Source organism: Puma concolor, chromosome B1, assembly GCF_028749965.1.
Source record: "Puma concolor isolate L17-30 chromosome B1, mPumCon1.1.hap2, whole genome shotgun sequence".
NCBI classification, from domain to species: Eukaryota; Metazoa; Chordata; class Mammalia; order Carnivora; family Felidae; genus Puma; species Puma concolor.
The window spans coordinates 147648625-147673452 of NC_141670.1; the positions used below are offsets into that span (position 1 = coordinate 147648625).

The following is a 24828-nucleotide window of genomic DNA, read 5'->3' on the forward strand; positions in this document are numbered from 1 at the left end:
TTAACATATTTACTTACAAATATTATGTGTGAATGATATTTAGAAATATTAAATTTTACAAATTTACACGCAAATATTATGTGCATGTGTGTATGAATAAGCTAATCTCTCTACACTTAAGAAACAATCTAATTCAAGAGTCAAATAATTAAACAACAATCGTAATGCAGTATAATAGAAGTTGTAAGAGAAGTGCATATGTGATGCTTTGGAAGAGAAAAGATTGGCAATCCAGACTGGATAGAGTCAGAGTGAAGATCTTAAACAATTTGAGTCTTGATGGACAAATAAACTTAGTTGGAAACCAATGAAAAGGAAGAACATTCTAAAGTTATTCATCTTTATATATAAAAATCTTGGAAGTGAGAGAATATGACATATTTGGGGAAATGATATATCGGATATTTGGGGGGTTTTGAGAAAATGTAGTTGAGAAATGATGGAGAACAGTATGGAAGTTCCTCAGAAAGTTAAAAATAGAACAACCCTATGACCCAGCAGTTGCACTACTAGGTATTTGCCCAAAGGATACAAAAATACTGATTCAAAGGGATACGTTATCCCTGATGTTTATAGCAGCACTATTTACAATAGCCAAGATCTGGAAGCAGCCCAACTGTCCATCAATAGATGAATAAAGATGGCATGGTATAAGTATACAATGGAATATTATTCAGCCATAAAAAAGAATGAGCTCTTGAGGAGCCTGGGTGGCTCAGTTGGTTAAGTGCCTAACTTTGGCTCAGGTCAAGATCCTGCGGTTTGTGGGTTCAAGCCCATGTCTGACTCTCTGCTGTCAGTGCAGAGCCTGCTTCAGATCTCTCTCCCTCTCTCTCTGCCCCTCCCCCACGGCGCTCTCTCTGTGTCCAAAATAAATAATTCAAAAGAAAAAGAATGAAATCTTGCCATTTGTAAAGACATGGATGGAGCTAGAGCATATTAAGCTAAGCGAAGTAAGTCAATCCAAGAAAGACAAATGCCATATAATTTCACTCATATGTGGAACTTAAGAAACAAAACAGAAAAACATAGGGGAGAAAAAAGAGAGGGAAATGAGGAAATAAACTCTTAACTATAGAGAACAAGTTAACGGAGGGGAGGTGGGCAGGGAGGTGTGTTAAATGGGTGATGGGGATTAAGGAATACACTGGGTGTTGTATGTAAATTCTACACCTGAAACTAATATTACACTGGATGTTAACTAACAGGAATTTAAATAAAAACTTGGAATGGAGAAAAATAATAGAGAAAAAGAAAGAAAAAAGGAAATTATGGAGCTTGAACCAAATGAATGATTGGGCAGACGTAAGAGCTGACGCATAGAATTGACAAGATTTTCATAAACGATAATTAGATTGGAGGCAGGGGGTGAGGTGAGGACGAAGAATCTAGAAGGGTGTAGGACACTGAGGTTAGCGCTATTTACTGAAGTTAATATTCAAGAGAAATTAACAGATTTTAAGAGAATAGCCGAAAAGGGACACCAAAGAGTTAAGATGTTTTAAGGCATCTATTAGGCATCTGCATGGAGATTTCCTCTAAGCAGTTAGGACTTTAGATTAAGGACTCAGGAAAAAAGAAGAAAAATGAGCAAAAGGTCTAAATATGAAAGTAGTAAGTTGAAGCTATATCAACAGGGTCACACTGAGACTGTTAGGGGAGAGTCTGTGCATTAGTTAGGTAACCAGCAGGCTTTCAGTGACTTACTAGAAGTAGGTTTGTTCCTTTCTTAATAAAGAAAGAATGCCTTGTGAGAAGACAGTCATATTGCCTCCAGGCAGTCGTTGGGGGTAGGAGTAGTTCCAGGCTGACAGAGGCTATGTCATCTTGCACCTGTGGTTTCTAACATTGCCTTCGGATTGGGGTGCTTGGGCCAGGAGATTATTATGGGCCAGGCCTAGAAATGGCATAAATCACTTCTGACCAGAACTCAGTCAGGTTGCCCTCACCAAGTTGTGAGACAGGCAGAAAATGTAGTTCATGGCTCAGCAACTCATCTAGGTCATGGAAAAGGAGAATGAAAGATGGCCAACCATCTTGGACCATATGTGTAAAATAAGAAAGGAAAAGGCCAAGAACCATTTTTAAAGCGTAGTAGAAGAGGGGAAGAAAATTGATGAGAAGAACTGTAAGAAAACAGGCATTCCAGGTAGATGAAAAACCTCTCCCTCCATTTCTTACCTTCTAGACACCCCTATGCAGAAATAGTAAATGCTTCTGAGAATTTATTTGACTGGAAAAATAAACCAGTTGCCGTGGTTGACAGCTTTAGCTCTAAAGTCAGACTTCCTGAGTTCTAATCTTGACTTTGCTACTTCCTGACTGTGTGACCTAGGCAAGCTACTTTGCCTCTCCATGTCTCAATTTCCTCATCTATAAAGTGGGGTTAAAATAATACTTAACATCTTATGGTTGTGGGAAGTAAACAGACTAGTAATTATTAGGGACAAAGAAAGGAGCCTGGAACAGATTAAGCACTAAAAAAAAAAAAAAGTGTTCATTAAGTAACAATGAAATGCTTGAAATTAATGCCTGGCACACAGAAATCATTTTTTAAAAGTTTGTGCTATAGCAATTATTATACAGTCCCAGAATGTCAGTCTAATAGTGCCTTGAAGTCAAAGAAAGAGAAAGAACTTTACAATGTAAAATTGAATTACATGGACTGGGTATTATAATAGACTGTTAAGCCCTACTAACTCACATCACTTAGTATTAAAACATCTAGTATAAAGATTATTTGTTTTTTATGTTGGTGTGGTGTTGTGAAGCATCATGGGATGATATAATAAACATTGATAAAAACAAAAAAGCTTTCTAGGACATACAATTTAAATGTGTACAATCCATGCAACATTCCTGAAAGCATTGGGAGAAATACTCTATTAAAAGAGAATTAGATCGAGACAAAAAATAAACAGTAGAAAGGGTATCCTTTTCATGGTGAGTGCTGAGTAATGCACAGAATTGTTGACTCACGATTTTGCATACCTGAAACTAGTATAACACTATATGTTAACTACACTGGAATTGAAATGTTTTCAACGGAGAAAGAAAGAATGAAAGAAAAAGAAAGAAAGAAAGAAAGAAAGAAAGAAAGAAAGAAAGAAAGAAAGAAAGGGAGATGGGGAGGAAGGGAGGGAAAGAAAGGGAGAGAAAGAGAGCTAAAGTTCTTCCTTCCTTCTGTCCTTCCTTCCCCCCCCCTTCCTTCCTTCCCTCCCTTCTTCCTACTTTCCCTCCCTCCCTCCCTCCCTCCCTCCCTTCCTTCCTTCCTTCCCTCCCTCTTTCCTTCCTTCCTTCCTTCCTTCCTTCCTTCCTTCCTTCCTTCCTTCCCTCCCTCCCTCCCTCTTTCCTTCCTTCCTTCCTTCCTCTAGTGGAATAGAGTGTATCAAAGAAATGATAGTACAACTGAAATAATTCTTATTAACAAAATTATTAAAAAAGAGTAAGTACAAAAAAATCTAAGAAGTCAACCCAACAGCTGAGATAAAACACCTAAGCGAACCTGAGAGAATAAAATTAAAAGCATAAACGCAGTAGAAATAATAAATAAGTTCCAGAACTTTCTCTTGGAGAACACTGATACATGAAACAGGAGGTTTGCAAAGCTAATTAAATAAAGGAGAAAACACAAAATACATGGAGAAAAGGAAGTATAATTACATATTTGATGTTTTTAATTATCAAATAATAATATTATGTGGAACTTAATAGGTAAATAAGAAAATGCTGACAAAGGAAACTTTAAAAAAAAAAAATGTATATTATAGGGTGCCTGGGTGTCTCTGTTGGTTAAGTGTCTGACTTCGGCTCAGGCCATGACCTCACAGTTTGTGAGTTTGAGTCCCACAATGGGCTGGGTGCTAACAGCTCAGAGCCTGGAGCCTGTTTCAGATTCTGTGTATCCCTCTCTCTGCTCTCTCCTGCTCACACTCTGTCTCTCTCTCTCTCAAAAATAAATAAACATTTTTAAAAATGTATATTATAGGGGCGCCTGGGTGGCGCAGTCGGTTAAGCGTCCGACTTCAGCCAGGTCACGATCTCGCGGTCCGGGAGTTCGAGCCCCGCGTCGGGCTCTGGGCTGATGGCTCAGAGCCTGGAGCCTGTTTCCGATTCTGTGTCTCCCTCTCTCTCTGCCCCTCCCCCGTTCATGCTCTGTCTCTCTCTGTCCCAAAAATAAATAAACGTTGAAAAAAAAATGTATATTATAAAACCTGACCACAAAAAGGTACAGTTGATTCTCATTAGTCACAACAGTCTGAAATTCACTGAATTTGTGAATACTGAATAATGAGCCCTAAGGGAATATAGGATCAGGTTCCTATAAGCCCCTGGTCACATTTTCATTGTCAACAAATCAAGACGTAACTTTGTTTTGTGTGTGTTTCTGTTTAAAGACACATTATTAGGGCACCGAGTGGCTCAGTTGGTTAAGTGCCAGACTTTGGCTCAGGTTATGCTCTCACGGTTCATGAATTTGAGCCCCACATCAGACTCTGTGATGACAGCACAGAGCCTGCTTGGGATTCTCTGTCTCCCTCTCTCTCTGCCCCTCCTCTCCTCAAAATAAATAAACTTAAAAAATTTATTTAAATAAAAAGACCTTATTTAATATATATTGTTGATTTATTAATGTTGAACGAAATACATCTAACACATTGTCTTCTCTAGAAGCACATCATGACTTTTTGCATTTAGGAACACCAGATAGCACTTCAGCACTGGGCTTGGGGGCCACTTCAAATAGCTAAATCACCCACAAAAAAAAACCCACAAAATGTGGGAAATGTGGCACTAGACTGTAGGAAGGAAGCTTATTTACAGTATGAGAGCTAAAACAAGAAGGTGAGCCTGGTCGTATTCCCTCCCAGCTGGGACCCTGTGCATCAGGCAACTCAAATGCTCCACTGTTCTGAGCATGCCCCGGTCTGTGGATGACCACACAAGTGCTCTGAGTATTAATTTGGGGGTTACAAATAAATTCTGGCAAATAAGTAGTTCACAAGTACAGAATTAATAAACAATGAGGATCCACTGAAAAATGTTAAAAGAAATCTATAGCAAAAGAAATGGAAAAGCTGTCACACCAATTTCTTGTCTCAGTCTCTGCTTCAGTCTCATGGACAAGTTCTTTCAAACCTTCACAAAACAGGTAAGACCCAATACTATTATATTATTTCAGAGACTTCAAAAGGAAAAACAATGAAATTTTTGGAAGTTAGCGTAACTGAATACCAAAACCCGGAAGTTCTAGATCAATCTCACATGTAAACACAAATGCAAAAAATTGGAAATTATGTCCATATAAAATCCAGAAATACAGTAAAAGGAGATTGACTTAAGCAATCTAAAGATAGTTAAAAATTAAGAAATCTGTTACTATGATTCAACGAATAAATTAAATGAAAATCAAATGATCATCCCCAGAAGACAAAAGAACACTTACTAATGTTCAGAATCCATCCTAATTAAAAACAAAACCATCTCTAAAATGGAATGAAAATCTTTTTAAAAAAAATTTTTTTTCAACGTTTATTTATTTTTGGGACAGAGAGAGACAGAGCATGAACGGGGGAGGGGCAGAGAGAGAGGGAGACACAGAATCGGAAACAGGCTCCAGGCTCTGAGCCATCAGCCCAGAGCCTGACGCGGGGCTCGAACTCCCGGACCGCGAGATCGTGACCTGGCTGAAGTCGGACGCTTAACTGACTGCGCCACCCAGGCACCCCTGGAATGAAAATCTTTTAACACATAAACAATATCTTTGTCAAGCCAGTAACTTTGAACTTTGTCCATGAAAGTCTGGACAAAGACAGGAATGCCAGAGCAGTCCACAGTTATTTTATATTGTTTGTGAACACTAGCCAATGCTATGAAATTATTCAAGACTGTTCTGGCATTCCTGACATGGTGCAGAACTACAAATGGACCTGTTCTGGAGTTCCTGGCTTGGCGCAGGTATTGTTTCTGTGTAAAGGATATTAAAGATTTTGTTTTGTTTTATTTTAATTATGATTGATTCTGTCAGCCCCCCAATTTCTCTTACTTTTCCCCCAAGTTCACCTAATCATACAAATAACACTCTCAGCCTGTCCTGAAAAGCCAGGACTCCTTCTAAATATGCGGAGTAGAGTTTCTTTCTGTTTGTTTGTTTTTAATTTTTTTTTTGTATATTTATTTTTGAGAGAGAGAGGGATAGAATCTCACGAGGGGCAGAAAGGTGGGGAGAGAAAGAGAGAAGTGGGGTTCACCAGAAGTGGGGCTTGTGTTCTACCTGAAGCAGGCTAGGAGCTGACATGAAGCAGGGCTCGAACTCATGAACCATGAGATCATGACCTGAGCCAAAGTCAGACACCTGACGACGGAGCCACCCAAGTGCCCAAGTTTTTTAAAGGCTGAGTGAGTTTTAAGAAAGGGGAGGCTCTCACCCTGCCAAGTACACAGGCTACCACATCTCCTTCACAACAGGTCTGATGCAGATTTTTAACATCCCCGGCCAGTTTGGCAATTTCAGAAAAGTTAGCTTTCGGTTGTTTCTTAGTCAGCAGAACCAATTCCCTGAAAAGAAAAAGAAGTGCATTTTAAACCGTATTTTGAGTTCAATGCTTTCTAAAATTAGTTCTAGTTCATTGAGTAACCAAAATAATAGAAACACATTTGCAAATGTAGGATGAAGAGACTATGTTTTAAATGCTTTCTGTTTCTTCAATGATAGCACTCAGAGCCACGCAAAGATGTCAATCACAAAACAAACACCATTCGGTTCACGATCATGCAAGATATAGTCATTTTCAACATTTAAATTATCGCTTAAAGAAGCTGAGTTGCTTAGATGGGTAATTTGGAAATTTCTCTGACCCAACTTTCTAAGTAAAATCCTTCATCACAAAGAAAATAATTATAAGAGTCTTGGGTCTCCCTTGCCTGTCCTTGTGAACAACTGAGCAGCATCCCTGAAATTTCCCTGGCAAGAGGGAAAACGGGCCTGCCTTATAAGGAGAACTAAGCTTCCATGCAGCTCAGGTCTGTCCCAAATTGGGGAAGAAGGTGATAAAAGGAAGGATACATCTGGGCCAAGAAAGAGGCACACGGAGTAACATCAAATTCTCCCACACTTTCCATCCCTACCCTGAAAACGTCACTAGATTTTTCTCTTCTTTTTTTTTTTTCAATTTTTTAAAGTTTATTTATTTTTGAGAGACAGAGAGACAGAGTGCAAGTGGGGTAGGGGCAGAGAGAGGGAGACACAGAATCTGAAGCAGGCTCCAGGCTCTGAGCTGTCAGCACAGAGCCCGATACCGATACAGGGGCTTGAAATCACGAACTGCGAGATCATGACCTGAGCCCAAGTCAGCACTTAACTGACTGAGCCACCCAGAAGCCCCTCGATTTTTCTGTACTGCAAGACACTGGAGCCAAAATCCTTTTTATCTTCACAGAGACAAGAATACATTTTATCTTCCAGCCTTTATCATGCAGAACGATTAAGTGCCTGCATCTGAACGTACAGAATCTTTTGCGCACTAAGGCAGAGGCTTAGGGATCTGAGCAGATAGAAGAAATTGAGGCAGGAAATAGTGGGTTTAGATGAGGAATAGTGTGGTTTCAAGTCCAGCTTTATGTGCCCTATTGAACAGGCAGGTAGCATCCGTATGGAGAAAGGAACCAGGTTTGTACTGAAAGACATTATTAAATGAAAGAAAAATGATTTTTTGACCAGAATGGGGTGCTTGGGTGGCTCAGTTTGTTAAGCGTCCAATTTCGGCTCAGGTCATGATCTCACAGTTCATGCCCACTTCATTCGAGCCCACTTCGGGCTCTGTGCTGATAGCCCAGAGCCTGGAGCCTGCTTCAGATTCTGGTCTCCTTCTCTCTCTGCCTCTCACCTGCTCATTCTCTCTCTCTCTCTCTCTCTCTCAAATAAATAAACAAGAAAGAAGAAAGAAAGAAAGAAAGAAAGAAAGAAAGAAAGAAGAAAGAAAGAAAATTGATTTTTCAAATGAGTTTGATCAAATGGGGTGATCCCACAGCAACAAAGTTCACATATCTCAATCAGTAACTTACACTGCTTTTGATACTTTGTGGTTGAATTTAATCCCAATTTCACATAAATGGTGATGCCTCAAAGATATTTCTCTCACGTATTTCCTGATGGGTTCTAACTGTAATCAGAAAAACAATGGATCAAAGACATGTGGTAGTAATAGAAAAAGTTAATCTTGTCATTAGTAAATAAGAAAGAAAAGTAAAAGTTGTGTATCTCAAAATTAGAAAGTCCTTATTGTTTTGTTTAAAAGATACCAAATCCAAAAGCACAACGTGGTTGGTTGGTTTCATAAAATAGCATCTCACTTCCCAGAGATCACTTGGTCTAGAAGCTCAAACCTTTAGAATATAAAGACAAGAAAGTGAGCAAGCAGAAGTCCAGACAGCACTAGAATAAATTGCAACAATGTCTTACAGTTGTGTTTTATTTTTATTCAAGTTACTAGCTCTGCCATCTGGCACATGTTTCCTATTGCAAATCTAAAATACATGCTCTCCAGTTTTGCAATATATATTAATGGAGTCCCCCCGCCCCACCCCTCAAGTATGTTTGCCATTTTCAACCTAGGATTTTTACTTTGGAAACTATCGCAAAAAAATTCATCTAAATAAATAAAAACATAATTATGCAAAAATGAGAACATGCATGTTTTGTTATGAAAGCAAAAATTTAGAGACAAACTGTCTCAACAGCAGAGTGACGGTAAGGTAAATAATGGCATATTAATTTTGACAAAATGTTTACTCTTAATAAAAAGTTCGCATTTTTAAATCTCAAATCGAAGCTATATATTCAGTGTGATCACAACAGTGCACAAAATAAAATCTGTGAGTGGAAAAATGAATAAAAGGATATACACCAAATTGGTATCTCTGTATGCTGGGCATATTAGTAATATTTTAAAATTTCAGAACAGTTCTATATTTTCACTTAAGAAATTATAATGACGATAGATTGTTTTTACTTTGGGTAACTGCACCTTACAGTGCTATTTTTAAGAACAAGTTAGAAAATATATACAAAGGCAATATTCAAACCACAAAACTGGCACAACAGTTATAATTTAATGTAATAATTATGATTAAATGTAGCTAATTATATTTTTATAATACTTACACATATAATTATTACTTTAGTCATTTTGTTGTATTATACTCATTTAAAATCTAATACAAACAAGCCCATACACTTCTTCATGAGAGAGTCTCTGAAGACTTAACTCATAAACCACATTCTTTGATCATAGACACAATTTTTACGCATTTGGTTATGGAATTTTCTCTGAGGAAGAAGCGAGAACTACTGGGAACAGACACCCTGGAAGCAGCAATACTGTAAAGATCATAAAGTGGGGGAGAGAAGGGAAGAACTCTTAGCTAACTTATAGGGGCATGTTTTACATTAAGGAAAATTCTCCAGTGAGAAAGGTTAAGATTAAGAAAACTTTGTAACTACGGGCACCTGGGTGGCTCAGTCGGTTTAAGCATCCGACTTTGGCTCAGGTCATGATCTCACGGTTTGTGAGTTTGAGCCTTGCATCGGGCTCTGTGCTGACAGCTCAGAGCCTGGAGCCTGCTTCAGTTTCTGTGTCTCCCTCCCTCTCTGTCCCTCCCCTGGTCGCACTCTGTCTCTCTTTTTCAAAAATAAATAAAACATTTAAAAATTAAAAAAAAAAAAACTTTGTAACTTAGAAGAGCAAGCATAAGTTACTTAAAAAAAAAACAACTAAACTCCACAAAAAGTTCATTTTTTTCAGAAATGCAAAGTAATGAGACATAAGACTGCACGATCTTTTATTTTTTGTTGTTTTTAATTAATATAAAACCAAAAGAAAAAAAAAAGACTGTCCTGCTTAAAAATTCAGAATTGGCTTCTGAAGGCATCACTAGGGGACAAATAGAAAAGGAGGTAAGAAATATACATATAAATAGCTTTAATGATAATAGCTATAATTATTGAGTACTTAGCATATGCCAGAACTCTTTAGATACATTATTTAATTTCTCACACCAGATAAATGATGAGGAGCTCCATAGGAAAAATAGGTGTAGAGGAATAGAGAAATAGGGGTTTGAGGAATATGAGATAAATTTGCACTGAGAAAATCAAAGGAAACAGAACAAAGTAGCACTGCATTTAGTCTTGAGGAATTCATCAAACGATTATCAAACTACTACTCATTTAAACACAACCTTTGGGAAAATCCATGTAGTGCCTTTTCTAGTAAAGATGGTTATTTCATGTTGAGATTTAGAACCGGTAATGAGCATGCATACAAAGTACTTTTATCATCGAACTAGTCAATGAAGGAGAAAAGGCCACATGGTTAAAATTAAGAGTGGTAAGATTGTATTTTCCAAAGACGGCTGCAGCAATATCTTCCGTCTGTGTTCCTCTTACAATGAGTCTTTGACAATCTGCTCCTCAAGAGGTACACTATATACACTGTCCCCTTCAAACCGGTGAGGTGTTTCAACCAATAGACCATGACGGAAGTTATTTCTGAGGCTAGGTCATAAAAGGCCATACAACTTCTGCTTTATCCACTAGAATACTCATTCTTGAAGATTTGGGCCATTTGTAAGCAGTCCAGCCGCCCTGAGGCTACCATGCTGTGAGGAATCCCGAGCTAGCCAGGGCAGAGAGACCACATGGAGAGGCCCTGAGATTATATGAAAAGAAAAAGGTGTTGAGCTAACCCCCAGAGTCCCCCAGAGTCCTAGATCTAGCCACTGTCTGACTACAACCACAAGAAAGATGAGCCAGAACAGCCCAGATGAGCCCTTCCCGAACTGACCCCCAGAAATCATGAGAGAGAATAAAATGATCGTTGTTGTCTTGAGTCAATAAATGTTGGGGTGCTTTGTTATGCAACAATAGTAACTAGAATATTAAATATTTGTAATGAAGTACTGTCTATGCTAAATTATGCTTTCAGATTTTATTGACAATATGAATTGCCTACATATCTTGTTAAAATGAAATCTTATTTAGTAGGTTTGGAGAAGAGCTTCAGGTTCTGCATTTCCAACAAGCTGCCAGAAGGTAGGTGTGATGCCAGTTCACATCCACCCTTTGCATAACAAGGCTCTAAATAACAATTGACAAATATTTTACCTTTATCTGGAAGCACTCAGTTTTGTTTTCTTCTTGGCAACATGACCGAATAGCTGTTTCATAGCAAGCAGACATGGTCAGAATAGTAGGTCCATACAAGAATGGATGCTTTCTAGATGTTTCATAAATGTACCTGTAATGTGGCAAACGCGGAGTTGTGAAATTTAGAATTCAAGAACATGTGCCAACACTGTCTCTTAAAAACTTAGGATTCATTTTGTTTTGTTAACCTGAAACTTCTAGAATTTCGTGGTGAAAGAGATGAGGTAGCAGTATACATAAATGCATCACACGTTCACACACATCACTGTGGACAGATCCCTGTGAAGTTAGTCAGACATTCCCTGAATGCCCTTGAAGTGGCCAACTGTAACTACCAGGCTGGTGGGGAAAGAAAAAATAATGAAAACCTGTCGCTTTTATATAAGGAGTGGAAGGTAGAAAGTTCAATAGTCCAAACTGAATTGTAAATGCACAATTGCACAGCTGGTGCAGGAGGATTACACTTAGGAGCTAGTGGTGGAGGTAAAGGAGTCTCTCAAGATCATCCAGAAGTTCTTTCTAGACGAGGAAAGTTAATGTCACTGCCCTCCAAGATGTGCCCCCCAATATTTGGGTCCCCAGTTTTTTATTGTTATTATTTTATATTATTATATTATTTTTATTACTAAGTTATATTATTTTTATTACTTTTTTATTTTATTTATTTTTATATATTTATTTTTATATTTATTTATTTTTATTACTAAGTCCCCAGTTTTTATTTCCCTCTCAGGTTTATTCATTCTTCCTACTCATAGAGCCTGGGCTTCAGGTCTGCCTTTCACTTATAATTATATCTCCTATATGGCAAAGTTTGTTCCAAATACCCCACAGACACGCATGCAAATATACTCGACAAGAGGACATTACAGGCAAAAACTGTCTCGAGGCTCACACAAATTCATTTCTTTTCCTGTTTGTACAGGGAGAGTCTTACTTCAGCCTCCCTTGCAGTTAGGTTGGGAACATATAACTGAGTCCTGGATGATGAAATATGAATGAGTGTGCTCTACACCGCTTTGAGGTGTGGCTGTTAATGTCTTAGCACAGTTCCCCCGTTTTCTCCTTTTCTGTCTCACGGTAACCGTGGAAACACACGCTCCAGATAATATAGAGATGGAACTGTCTTGCATTCTTGAGTTACCGCTTGGAGACGAATTGTCAGGGACTGAGCCAAGTTAGAGAGAGATGAGCTTCAAAGTGTCAGAGTAGCCAATTAAAACGAATTGAAAGTAACACTTAAGACTTTAATCACTTATGAGGATAGTATGAGCAAGAGGTTAAACCGGAGAAAGTGCTGACTCCCCACCCTGTCCCCTTGTCCATTCCCGCCCCCCCCCCCATCCCCACCCCATGGACCTGCACCAGTCAAGGATCAGGTAGATCATCACAGATGTGAGGATGGCTTACTCCTGAAGGAGTCCCAAACAAAAGGCCCCTGTGGTTTTAAGGACACTGGGGCAGGGGGGAAGGGGAAGGGAAAGGTCTGAGAGTTGGAAAACTCTGAATGCTAAGCTAACATGCACAAAATTCTCTTCAAGTTTCTCCCTTCATCTCCCCCCCTCCCCATTAGAAAGTCTCAATAGAGGCACCTGGGCTAGGAATGAAGCTAGGCACAAAAGTATGGCCAGTTTGGAGGGAGGAAGGGACTGAGTCCTTGACTGCGACTCCTTCAGTGGCTGAAATGTGTTTTGCTCCAATCTGGAATGGGAATGACAGCTTTACCCCATGAGGAATGTCATCTGTAATTGCCAGGCCTGAAAAAAATCATGCTCAGGATTCAGCCAGGAGCCAGACTCTTCGAGAGTCACCAAAGAGAACTACCCGATTTAGACTGTGATATGAACAAGAAATAAATCCTTATTAAGTCAATATTTAGGATTTTAGGACTTATTTCTAAACATAGGATTTACTTGTGACCACAGAATAGCTTAGTCCATCCTGATTATTATAAAACTTAATAAAAGTTTAAGATGTAATGTCTATAAAGTAGGCATATGTCACCAGAAAAATGGTGACACCAGAAAACCAGGTTTTTAACATTAAAAGGGTAATGGAGGAGATGATAGATAGAACAGGGACTTGGTTCATGTTTTAATTTCCTCCCGCCCCCAGTTCCTTGGATAACACATAAATCTTTATTCCTGCAACTTCTCTAACTCCAATTTCTTTTGGGATACCAGCTAAGGACACAGCTGCTGCAGCCATTGAAGTCAAACAACAAGTTGGTATTGTTGCCTTCCCTGAAATGATTGAAAAAAACAACTATATTTCATGACAAATGGCCAAGGAAATGCTTAAAATATTTGAAGAGAAATCCCCACACGTTACCGGGTCTAGAAAACAAAATCACACCCAAGAAAGTGGCTAGAGTTTCTGGAGTCACGAACTATATCCACATGTGACTGCATTAGAAGAGTATTTCTTGCTGCTTTCTGAAGTTTAGGGCCAGATTGAGAATCATGGCACCATAATGAAAGATGAGAGATTTTGCAGGAGACCTGAAGCACCAACCAAACAGACCTTATTTACAACGGATGTGTTTAGCAATCCTGTGGTAACATTTGCTTTTGGTTAAAAGTACAAAATCTTTTCTTGTTGGTGGAGGACCAAGATGGTGGCCATTAGAGTTGTTTACTAAATATTTCCAGTTCCCCTCCTTTCAGGCAAGTGGTAGGACTGTACATACCCAACCCCTCTGAAGTGAGGTATGACAATGTGACTTGCTGGTTAGTGATGTCTGAGTAGAAATGATGAGTATTTCTTCTAAACAAGCTTAAGAAACAGTGCATGATTTACTATCATCCCCTTCCCTTGACATAGGAATCAAAGAAGCAAGTGTTGGGTCTTTCTCAACCTAGGTCTCTAAGTGACTATGATAATCAGGCCTCCTACCAATCTACATTGGACAGATAGCATGAGTGAAGAAAAAAAAAAGTCATATTGAGCTGCTGAAAGTTAGAGATTGTTTGCTTATTTGCTACCACACTAAATTTAGCCTATCCTTTTGCTCTTTAAAAACCTATAACGGAAAATATCATCTACAAACCATGGAAGGGGAGAAATAGGCCAAATAATAGAACTGAACATGATTCATTAGCAAGACTTAGAAAAGTAGGTGCGTGCTTGGCAAAACAAAAACAAAAACAGAAAGCAAACAAACAAACAAGCAAATGCTCTTCATTCTCACCAAGGGGCTCTCAAGCCCTTGGAAGTTTAGTCAATAGATTTCTATCAGCAGAGTTTCTCAGGCCCAACTTGTAGAAACAGAAGAGCAGAACTGATATTATCAACATATACCGGGCCTCCCAACATAAGGCAAAATTCTTGATCAAAATGAAATTTCACCAAAGCCATTCAATACCTCTGCTCTCTACTGTGCATGCTAAATTAAGAGTTCATTACTGTACTACAGTAACTTAGTTCCCTTGGAAGATATTCAATATGAGCCAATCTAATTTCAAATCTCCAAAGGCAAAGTTTAATTTAGTATAAGGAAAAGGTTTCTAATAATTACAGCCATTTACACAATGGAATGTCCCTGTTGTAAGATAACATAGGGTCATGCTTGGTCGGAAGTTGGGTTCTATAGTCAGACATACAATGGAAGCTTACAATAATTAAAACTGCTATTGAAATTTTCTTAGATAATCCAAAGGTACAGTAACTATGGTTTTGTGTATCTGTATACTATATGTACCTTTTGAAAAGTCTGAAAGAGCTGACTTTTCACTCCAGCTTTGATATATACGTTACTGTTTCCTTGGTTGAGAATTAAGCAAAGTTATTGCCTTATAATTAGGAGAAAAGTAGTTAGAAAATTATTTTTCCCCTGAATATTCATAGTTGTCTGCACATAAGTAAAGATTATCATAGGAAGAGAGTTAAGATGACAGAGTAGTGGGGTGGGGGGGACCCTATGCTTGCCTTGTCCCTCAAACACAGCTAGATAAATATCATATCATTCTGAACACCCAGGAAATCGATCTGAGAACTAAGAGAACAAACTACACATCTAAAGAGAGAGAGATGGCCACATTGTGGAAGGTAGAAGCTATGGAGAGTTGATTTGGGGGACAAAAGAGTTGTGGGTGCTGTGGAAGGGAGGGAACCCTGATCATGGAGAGCAGAGAGAGAAAGAGAGAAAGCAGCATGCATGGGATTACACAAGAAAAACACTTCCACAAAATCATTGACTGGGAAAAAGAGAGAGGCTGATCATCACAGTTTTTGCAAGCAGTGGAGTTCAATGTCTGAAGTTTTAGAAGTCTGGGCCATCACCGGGTAAAGGCTGATAAGCTTTCCAGTGTTCATGTGGAGGAGGGCAGAGGCGCTGGAGTGGACAGGGTGCTCTGAAGATCCTCTGGGCCACACTGGGAGAGAGAGTTCCCTTTCTTGGAGTGCATTTGGGAGAGGTGGCACTGCCTCTCAGGGGACAAAAGACATGGTGGGCACCATCGAGCAGCCCCATTAATCAGCATAGCAGCAGAGACACCTGCTGAGGGCAGCTAACACAGAAGTCAGCTTTTGGCATTGCTTCACCATAAACTCCGAGCCCCTGTGTATTCATGAAACTGCCCTTTTGGGACAAATTGACAGCAGCCACAGCACAAGACCCTCCCCCAGAGGATTAGCATGGGTCTGTGTCATGCCTGGTCCCTAAAATTTGGAATTTTGAAACCCAGGCCCGTGCCCGAGATAAAACACAAGAGTACTATGCCACAAGGCAGGCAGTTGGCTCAGACGCAGACAGGGTGAATGCAAAGATCTGACGGAAGCCTGAAACACAACAGAGATTTTTCGCTCCTCTCTTGAGGGCTTCCCAAACAGCGGCAGGTGCAAAGTCCCCAGTCCAGGATGAGAGAACTAGCTGATGCCATTTTTCCCCCCAGCCCATCCGCACAGACGGATTTCCATAAGCAGCAGCACAGCACCCCCAGTGGAGGCTGGAGCCACTTACCCCAAGCCCCACCCCACTGAGCCCTGTAGGTGCATCTTTACTAGGACAGGAGTGCCTGAGAACCAGTGCAACAAGACTCTCCCCCAGAAGACTAGCACAAACCTCCCACATGCACCAAGTCTATTGATCACAGAGTGCTACAAACTTCAGCTCTAGGGAAAATAGAATCCAGCCGTTTATAACAAGCACATCAAAACACACCTAGTTAAAACTCACCACACACTGGACAAGGTTCAAACGCTTCCCATTGCAGGCAAGGAGAAACTCTGCAGAGAACTGATCTGAGGGAAAGAGCAGCCAAAGCATAACAGCAAAGTGCACAGGCATACGCCAAAAAAATCTTCCTGAAGTACCAAGACCTATACAGTATATGACCTCGTCTTAATATAGCCATTACCCTCAGGAGCAGGAGATGCAACAGTATTTCCTAACACACAGAAGACAGAGTCTAGCAAAATGCCAAGACAGAGAAATTCATCCCAAAAGAAAGAACAGGAAGAGGTCATGGCCAGGAATCTAATCAAAACAGATATAAGTAATATTCCTGAATCAGAATTTAAAACAACACTCATAAGGATACTAGCTGGGCTTGAGAAAAGCATAGAAGACACTATGGAGTCCCTTACTGCAGAGATTAAAAAAAAAAAAAAAAAAAAAAAACACTGGGGCGCCTGGGTGGCTCAGTCGGCTGAGCGTCCGACTTCAGCTCAGGTCATGATCTCGCAGTTCATGGGTTCGAGCCCCGCGTGGGGCTCTGTGCTGACAGCTCAGAGCCTGGAGCCTGTTTCAGATTCTGTGTCTCCCTCTCTCTCTGACCCTCCCCCATTCATGCTCTATCTCTCTCTGTCTCAAAAATAAGTAAACGTTAAAAAAAAATTAAAAAAAACAACACCTAAAAACTACTCGGGCTGAAATAAAAAAAATGCCATAACTGAGATGAAAAACCTACTGAATGTATTGACAACAAGGATGGAAGAATCAGACTACTGATTATATTACTAATTAATAATATAGAAGATAAGATTATGGAAAATAGTGAAGCTGAAAAGAAGAAGGAAAGAAAAACATTAGATCATGAAAGTAGACTTAGGGAACTTAGTGACTCCATAAAGTATAACAACATTCTTGTCACAGGAGTCCCAGAAGAAGAAGAGAGGGGGAAGTGGGCAGAAGGTTTGTTTGAGGAAATTATAGCTGAAAACTTCCTTAATCTGGGGAAGGAAACAGACATCCAAATCCAGGAGAGAACTCCCATCAAAATCAACAAAAGCTGTCCAACACCAAGACATATCATAGTGAAATTTGCAAAATGCAGAGATAGGAATCCTGAAAGCAGCAAGGGAAAAACAAATTCTTAGCCTACAAGGCAAGACAAATAAGGTCTGCATCAGATCTCTCCACAGAAGCTTGGCAGACCAAAAGGGAGTGGCATGATACATTCAATGGGAAAAAAATGTAGCCAAGAATATTTTATCCAACAAGGCTGTCATTCAGAATGGAAGGAGAGATAAAGAGTTTCCCAGATGAACAAAAACTAAAGGAGTTTGTGACCACTACACCAGCCCTGCAAAAAATATTAAAGGGGACTCTGTAGGAAAGAAAGACCAAAAGACTAGAAAGAAACTGAGAAAATCTCCAGAAACACTGGCTTTACAGATAATACAATGGCACTAAATTAATATCTATCAATAATCACTCTGAATGTAAATGAACTAAATGTTCCAATCATAAGACATAGGTTATTAGAATGGATAAAAATAATAATACCCATCTGTATGTTGCCTATAAAACACTCATTTTAGACCTAAAGACACTTGCATATTGAAAACGAGAGTATGGAGAACCATTTATTATGCTAATGGATGTCAAAACAAAGCCAGAGTAGCCGTAGCTATATCAGGCAAACTAGATTTTATTTTTTTAAATATTTTTCAAGTTTGCTTGCTTTGAGAGGGGGGAGGGGCAGAGAGAGAGGGAGAGAGGACCCTAAGCAGGTGCCAAACTCAGCGCAGAGCCTGACACGGGGCTCAATCTCATCACTGTAAAATCATGACCTGAGCCAAAATCAAGAGTTGGGTGCTTAAACCAAGCCCCCTAGGTGCCCCCAAACAAACTAGATCTCAAACCAAAGACTACAGCAAGAGGTAAAGAAGGGCACTATAACATAATTAAGGGGTCTATCCAACAAGATCTAAAAAGTGTAAATATTTATGTCCCCAACTTGATAACACCAAATATATAAATCAGTTAATAACAAACATGAAGAAACTCATTGATAATAATACAATAATAGTAGGGGTCTTTAATACCCCACTTACAACAACGACAGAACATCTAAGCGGAAAATCAACAAAGAAACAATGGCTTTGAATGACACAGTGGACCAGATAGATATAATAGATACATTCAGAATATTTCATCCTAAAGCAACAGGATACACATTCTTTTCTCCTTTTTTAAGTTTATCTATTTGTTTTAAGAGAGAGAGAGAGTGCAACACATGAGTGAGGGTGGGAGGGGCAAAGCAAAAGGAAGAGAGAGAATCCAAAGCAGATTCTGCACTGATGTGCACAACTGTGAGATCATGACCAGAGCTGAAATCAAGATTCAAACACTCGACTGACTGAGCCACCCTGGTGCCCCAGAATACACATTCTGTTCAAGTGCACATGGAACATTCTCCTGAATAGATCACATACTGGGTCACAAATCAGGCTTCAATAACAACTAAAAGATTGAGGTCATACCATGCATATTTTCAGACCACAATGCTATGAAACTTGAAGTCAACCACAAGAAAAATTTGGAAAGACCACAAATAATGGAGGTTAAAGAACCTACTACTGAAGAATGAATGAGTTAACCAGGAAATCAAAGAAGAAATAAAAAACACATGGAAGCAAATATCTCTGGAGGAAAGGGAACAAAAGCAAGAATAAACTATTGGGATCTCCTTAAGATAAAAAGCTTCTGCATAGCAAAAGAAACAACAAAACTAAAAGGCAGCCTACAGAATATGAGAAGATATTTTCAAATGACATATCTGATAAATTGGTTAGTATCCAAAATTTGTAAAGAACTTATCAAACTCAATACCCAAAAAACAAATAATCCAATTAAAAAATGAGCAGAACATGTATAGACATTTTTCCAAAGAATACATACAGATGGCTAACGGACACCTGAAAAAGATGCTCAACATCGCTCATCTTCAGGGAAATACAAATCCAAACCATGAGAGATACCACTTCATACCTGTGAGAATGGCTAAAATTAACAACACAGGAAACAACAGATGTTGGGAGGATGCAGGGAAAGGGGAACTTCTTACACTGTTGGTGGGACTGCAAATTGGTACAGCCACTCTGGAAACAGTATGGATGTCACTCAAAAAGTTAAAACTCGAACTACCCTACAATCCAGCAATTGCCCTAATAGGTATTTATTCAACATATACAAAATAGTGATTAAAAGGACCACATGTACCCTGATGTTTAAAATAACATTATCAACAATAGCTAAACTATAAAAAGAGCCCAAATACCCATCAACTGGTGAATAGATAAAGAAGATGTGGTATATATATATATATATATGTATATATATATATGAAGATTACTCAGCCATAAAAAATGAAATCTTGCCATTTGCAACAATGTGGATGGAGCTAGAGTTCATTATGCTAAGCAAAATAAGTCAGTCAGAGAAAGACAAATACCATCTGATTTCACTCATATGTGGAATTCAAGAAAGAAAACACATGAATAAGGAGTAGGTGGGGGAAAGGAGAGGAAAGCAAACCATAAGAGACTCTTAAATATACAGAACAAACTGAGGGTTGCTAGAGGGGAGGGGGGCAGGGGAATGGGCTAAATGGGTGATGGATATTAAGGAGGCATTTTTTGTGATGAACTCTGGATGTTATATGTAAATGATGAATCACTAAATACTACTCCTGAAACCAATATTACATTGCATGTTAACTAGAATTGAATAAAAACTTGCAAAAAAAAAAAAAAAAACGATTAACATATAACATAACTCAACATTGATTTCATTGTAAATTCTCAAGAAGAGACTAGATTCACTGCCTGAGTATTGGTCAGACTCCGTAATCTCTGAATGTTCAACTCAAACCTGATTTTAGACTTCTCCTTAGAGTGGAGGAACTACAAATAAATAGGTAGCTGGGTCCTATTTTGGTTCCCATTTGGTTTCCCCTGAAGTCAGATGAGTTGCAACCTGCCCAACCCCTTGTTCCTTAGTCCTTTCTACCTAAGTAGCTGGGGCCAATTAATTTCCTTTTGAAGGCTCAGTAATCTCTGGGGGCAATTCTGCCCTTATATGGGTGAATTAAAGGAGTTTGTATTATTCAGCATCAAATCATCCTGTCTGCTCGTTTATCTGTGGTCTAAAATTTTATGTCTAAAATCTGAAATAAAATCACTACTATGCTCCTTGCAGTCTAGAATCAGCAATCAGACCTTTGCCTTATTCCCATTGTCTGAACCTATCTTGATAAGATGGCCAAAACTTCATTCCTTGAGAACTGAAGCTTTGTGTTTCCCTTGTCATTTCTCTCTCTCTAGGCATTGGTTACCTGCCTCTAAACCCCAGTCACTTGCTCACACCACACATACATAGACCTCTGTGCTCATGAGAAGAAAAAATGACCTTGCCTACCCATTTGCTATACTGCTATTCACTCCAGGTGGGAATTATAGAATCAGACTTTATGAATAGAAAAGCATCTCTGTCTAATCTGCAATTGTCACTTATTCCTAGGTTCCATATGAAAGGCTCTCTCCATGCCTATCAGGTACCCTCTCTGCTATCCCTTGATGAATCTCCCAAATGCCAGCCTCTTGCCAGAGCTGTTACCTGCTCTCTGTCCCCAGTACTCTCTGTTTATTATGCTTGGCCTGATTGCTATACCTTGTAACATCATTTGCTACTGGTCTGACTAATCTAACCAATAAGGAGGTGGGTTCTTTACATTGTCCTAGTCATTTTTAAAATTTATTTAAACATTTTTTTCATCCTAGTCATTTTTAATGCCTCTATACACAGACCTGTATATTCACTAAGACTGTAATTGTCATTCTGAGGGAGAAAAATATATATTGTAGCTCAAACCTTTACTTCAATTCTATGTAATAAAGCAGTGTGTTCTCAGAGCCCATATATTAAAAAAAAAAAATCTGTCTTCAAAATGGAAAACACTCTTCTTCAGAGAGTATGGCAAGGAGAAATGACTTACCTCTCCTTCACTGATGCTTGATTGTCTTTGTCTACCTCGCAGATCTGCCCGAGATTTGGAATTTGGAATACATCGCTATATTCTGTGTCATCTTTTTTGTATAATAGGAAGCACTTGAGTCTTGCTTTGTTATTTATATTGCAACAGTCAGAAAACTCCTGTTTGTCAGCCATTCCTTGGTTGTTACAAACATGCTCTAGGAAGGTAGTCATCTGTAGGAGGAATAATAATAATTTAAAGGTGAAAAATGTATGATCTACATCCCTAACCATAGGAAAGTTAAAGAATTATTTCAGGAAAAGACCACTGAGTGTACAACTTGTATTTAACAGTCCCTGGACATAGCTCTTTAGAGCAAAAGCTTTTTAGGTTTTGAAGTCTAAACTCCCACATACTGACATGGGCCAAAAGGAATTCATCACTCTCTCCTTTCCTATGTAATTGGTTCATTTTCATATAGTTGTTAAGAGGTATTAAACACAAGCCAAAATTATAGAGCCTAACGAAGTTCAGGTATTTTTTTATGAGAACTATCCACCAAGAAATAGATGGTAATTTGCTTTCCTTGCTTCCAAATTGTTTTCAGTTTGGTTTCCATGGGAAGTTATTTTAAGAATGCAACTCTGAGGCAGTGTGTATTCAATGTCAAATATTCAAATGAAAATGTGATAATTTAGTTAGTTTTCAAATACCTTTGAGTGGCAGTAAATGTGTGGGATGCTGTAAACCTCAAAAGACATATATTTCTAGATTTGGGGGAAAGGGCAAAAAAAAAAAAAAGGCCATCTTTTGAAGTAGAAATAAGAAGTAATCACTATAAAGTAAGTGAGACTAGTCATTGGCAGAAGCATTTCATTTAAAATGTGTTTCTCATAAGACTGATAATTTTTCTGTCTACTTAGAGTCTAGTAAAAGATAGGTGAGTTTTAGCTCCAAGAAGATGGACTTAAAAAGAAAAACCTCCCAAGAAATAAGAAAACCACTGACTTGTAGTTTAAAGTGTTTGGCATGAGGTAAGTGATCCATAAAATCTGTAGACTGTACAAATATGTTGTTAGTGTTTATCAAGAATTCACTAATTACAAGACAGACATACTTTATGAGATAGTAGTAGTCCCCAAGATTTCCTACTAACTGGTAAAAGGAACCTATAATAATATTCACCTCTTTCTTCTTTTTCATATTCTCTTAGAAACTTTTTTAAGTTAGTACTTTGATTTCCCAGTTACCTTTATATAAGGATATTAGACAATAGTATTCTAGAGGCAGAAGAACAACCAACTTAAACGAACAAATTGGCATTTTAGGTTATAATAGTCGCTTGAGTGTTTTGTTCTCTGAGTCTGACCTCCCAGCAATGAAATGAAAAACTGTAGGTTTATAAACCTATAAAATTTACATTTTGAGTGTGATTCACATACACATCGCTGCCTTAAAATCCCCTACCTAATTGTTCAGCACCCCACCTCATAACAACACCTTCTGGGTGGAATTTCGGTTTAAAAAAAAAAGGGAGAGAGAAAGACAGAACATGATTCACCTACCAACTGGTGAGAGCATTCGGACGGTGATTCCTGTGGCTTGAGGACCTTGCACTTCTCTGCGCGATCTACCAACTCTTCAACTATGGTTTGTACTTCTTGATAAGTTGATTTCTGAAGAAACTGAGCAACCATAATGCTAGTGCTGAAACATAACACTTGTGAGAGTGCTAAAGATAGAATCAAAACTCTTCCCCCATCGTTGTGAGATCACTGCCCCCTCCCCCCTCCAGAATAAGTATGATTTCAAATTTCAGACAAAAGAATATCGATAATACAACTCACATGTCTCTTAAGTTCTCTTGCAGATAATTCTGGCTATTAGTGTGGTTCAAGGCTGAAGAAAAATGAAATTTTATTTGCACAAGAGGATATTTTCAAAATTGAAATCTCCCTGTATAATTCTGAAATGTGTATTTTTTCACTTATAAATTTCCAGGTCAATTCCATTTGCCCTCAAAAATTAAAACAAGTTACCAGAGTTTATATTCACTTGTGTTTAAACTGCATTCTGTGAATAACTTATTTCTGTTCAAATATATTGTGTACTTGAAATCTGTCATTGGCCTCCCATTAAGTTGCATGTACTTGTGTTGACACACTTGAATTAATTAATGTGATTTGGTTATTTAACTCTTTATATTAGAAGTTACTAGAACATCCAAGGAATGTTAAGAAAATTAAGGTTTAACATTGGTAACAAACATACAAACATTAGCACTTCAACAGGATTCATTTGGCAAAGACATTATCTCACCCATTTTGGATTTACTCATCAACTTTATCTTTCTTATCACCTCCACTCACCACACACACACACACACACACACACACACACACACGTTCTGTATTGAAAACAATACCTTCTGCTTATACTAATAGCTCCTAAAGAGCTTAGCAGCTACATGTGAAATAAAGAAATCATTGTTATTTACTTGCCCTGTTAATATAGAGAAACATTCTGGAGTCAGTTACTCTGAGTTCAACTTCTAGCTCTAATACTGACTGTGGCCTTGGAAAAATTACTTAAGCTCTCAAAGTTGCTGCTTCTCCATCTACAAAATGTAAATAAACTCTACCACATTGGATGTTTGTTAGGATTAAATGGAAACATGTGTGACGCACCAAGTACAGTGCCTGCCACAGAATAGGTACTGAAGAAGATAGATCATAATATTATTCCTGCTACTATAAATACAATTACTTTATCCAAAATCATTTATCCGATTTCAAATACAAGTTTGAAATGGATCATTCCATCACCAAGAATGGAAGTAAGACTAAAACGAGGTCTTCCTGTGTGTGTTGCCTCAATATGTTAGTTCTCTTTCTGCATCCGTTCCACAAATTAATTTCTAGCCATTTCCAATGACTCTATTGACAATGATGAGCACTGAGAAAGATAAACCTTTCCATACATATTTAAGTAGTTGCTATGCCTTTACTTCCTGGCACATGGGATATATAGAATGTAAATAGGATCCCTACCTGCAGCTAGTAAACTTCTCTGTAGAGTTTGGCATTGAACGTAGCTGAAGAAAACAAGAAAACATATGGGTCTAAGATTCTTCATTATTTTAGATGAAACTTTAAAGAGGGTGCTCTATCACCTGAAAAAAATGAAGAATCCTTTTATACTCTTTTCAAGTAATTACTATTAATAATTAACCTTTTCCTGGTGAATATTTTTTCCAGGCCAGTACGACCCTGATAAAATTTAAGAATCTCATGACAATGAAGAAATATTGTTAATAGATGGCATTCATTAATGAATACTGGATTTTAAAATCAGTCATGTGAATCTACTTGTTTTTTCAAGATTATACCATGTAGGCCTTGTAATAATCAATATGCGCCTTTG

At 38.4% G+C, this 24828-nt stretch overlaps 1 protein-coding gene across 9 annotated transcripts in view; it reads right to left on the reverse strand.

Moving 5' to 3' along the window:
* LOC112858735 (alpha-fetoprotein-like) overlaps positions 1-24613 on the reverse strand; it is a 53560-nt gene extending 28947 nt beyond the window's left edge. For 7 of the 9 annotated variants that reach the window (XR_015250408.1, XR_015250409.1, XM_086704860.1 and 4 more), the window contains exons 1-7: positions 24456-24613; positions 23253-23304; positions 22971-23112; positions 21427-21638; positions 11165-11297; positions 8065-8162; positions 6429-6558 (exon numbers count right to left, since the gene is read on the reverse strand). Coding sequence is in view for 7 of the 9 variants with exons in the window: in XM_086704860.1 (XP_086560986.1) it covers positions 6429-6558; positions 8065-8162; positions 11165-11297; positions 21427-21638; positions 22971-23112; positions 23253-23304; positions 24456-24540 (852 nt within the window). In the remaining 2 variants the exon portion in view is untranslated. The remainder of the gene's footprint in view (positions 1-6428; positions 6559-8064; positions 8163-11164; positions 11298-21426; positions 21639-22970; positions 23113-23252; positions 23305-24455) is intronic. The other 2 variants (XM_086704855.1, XM_086704856.1) reach the window with 2 other exon arrangements.
* Between the last annotated feature and the right edge of the window lie 215 nt (positions 24614-24828).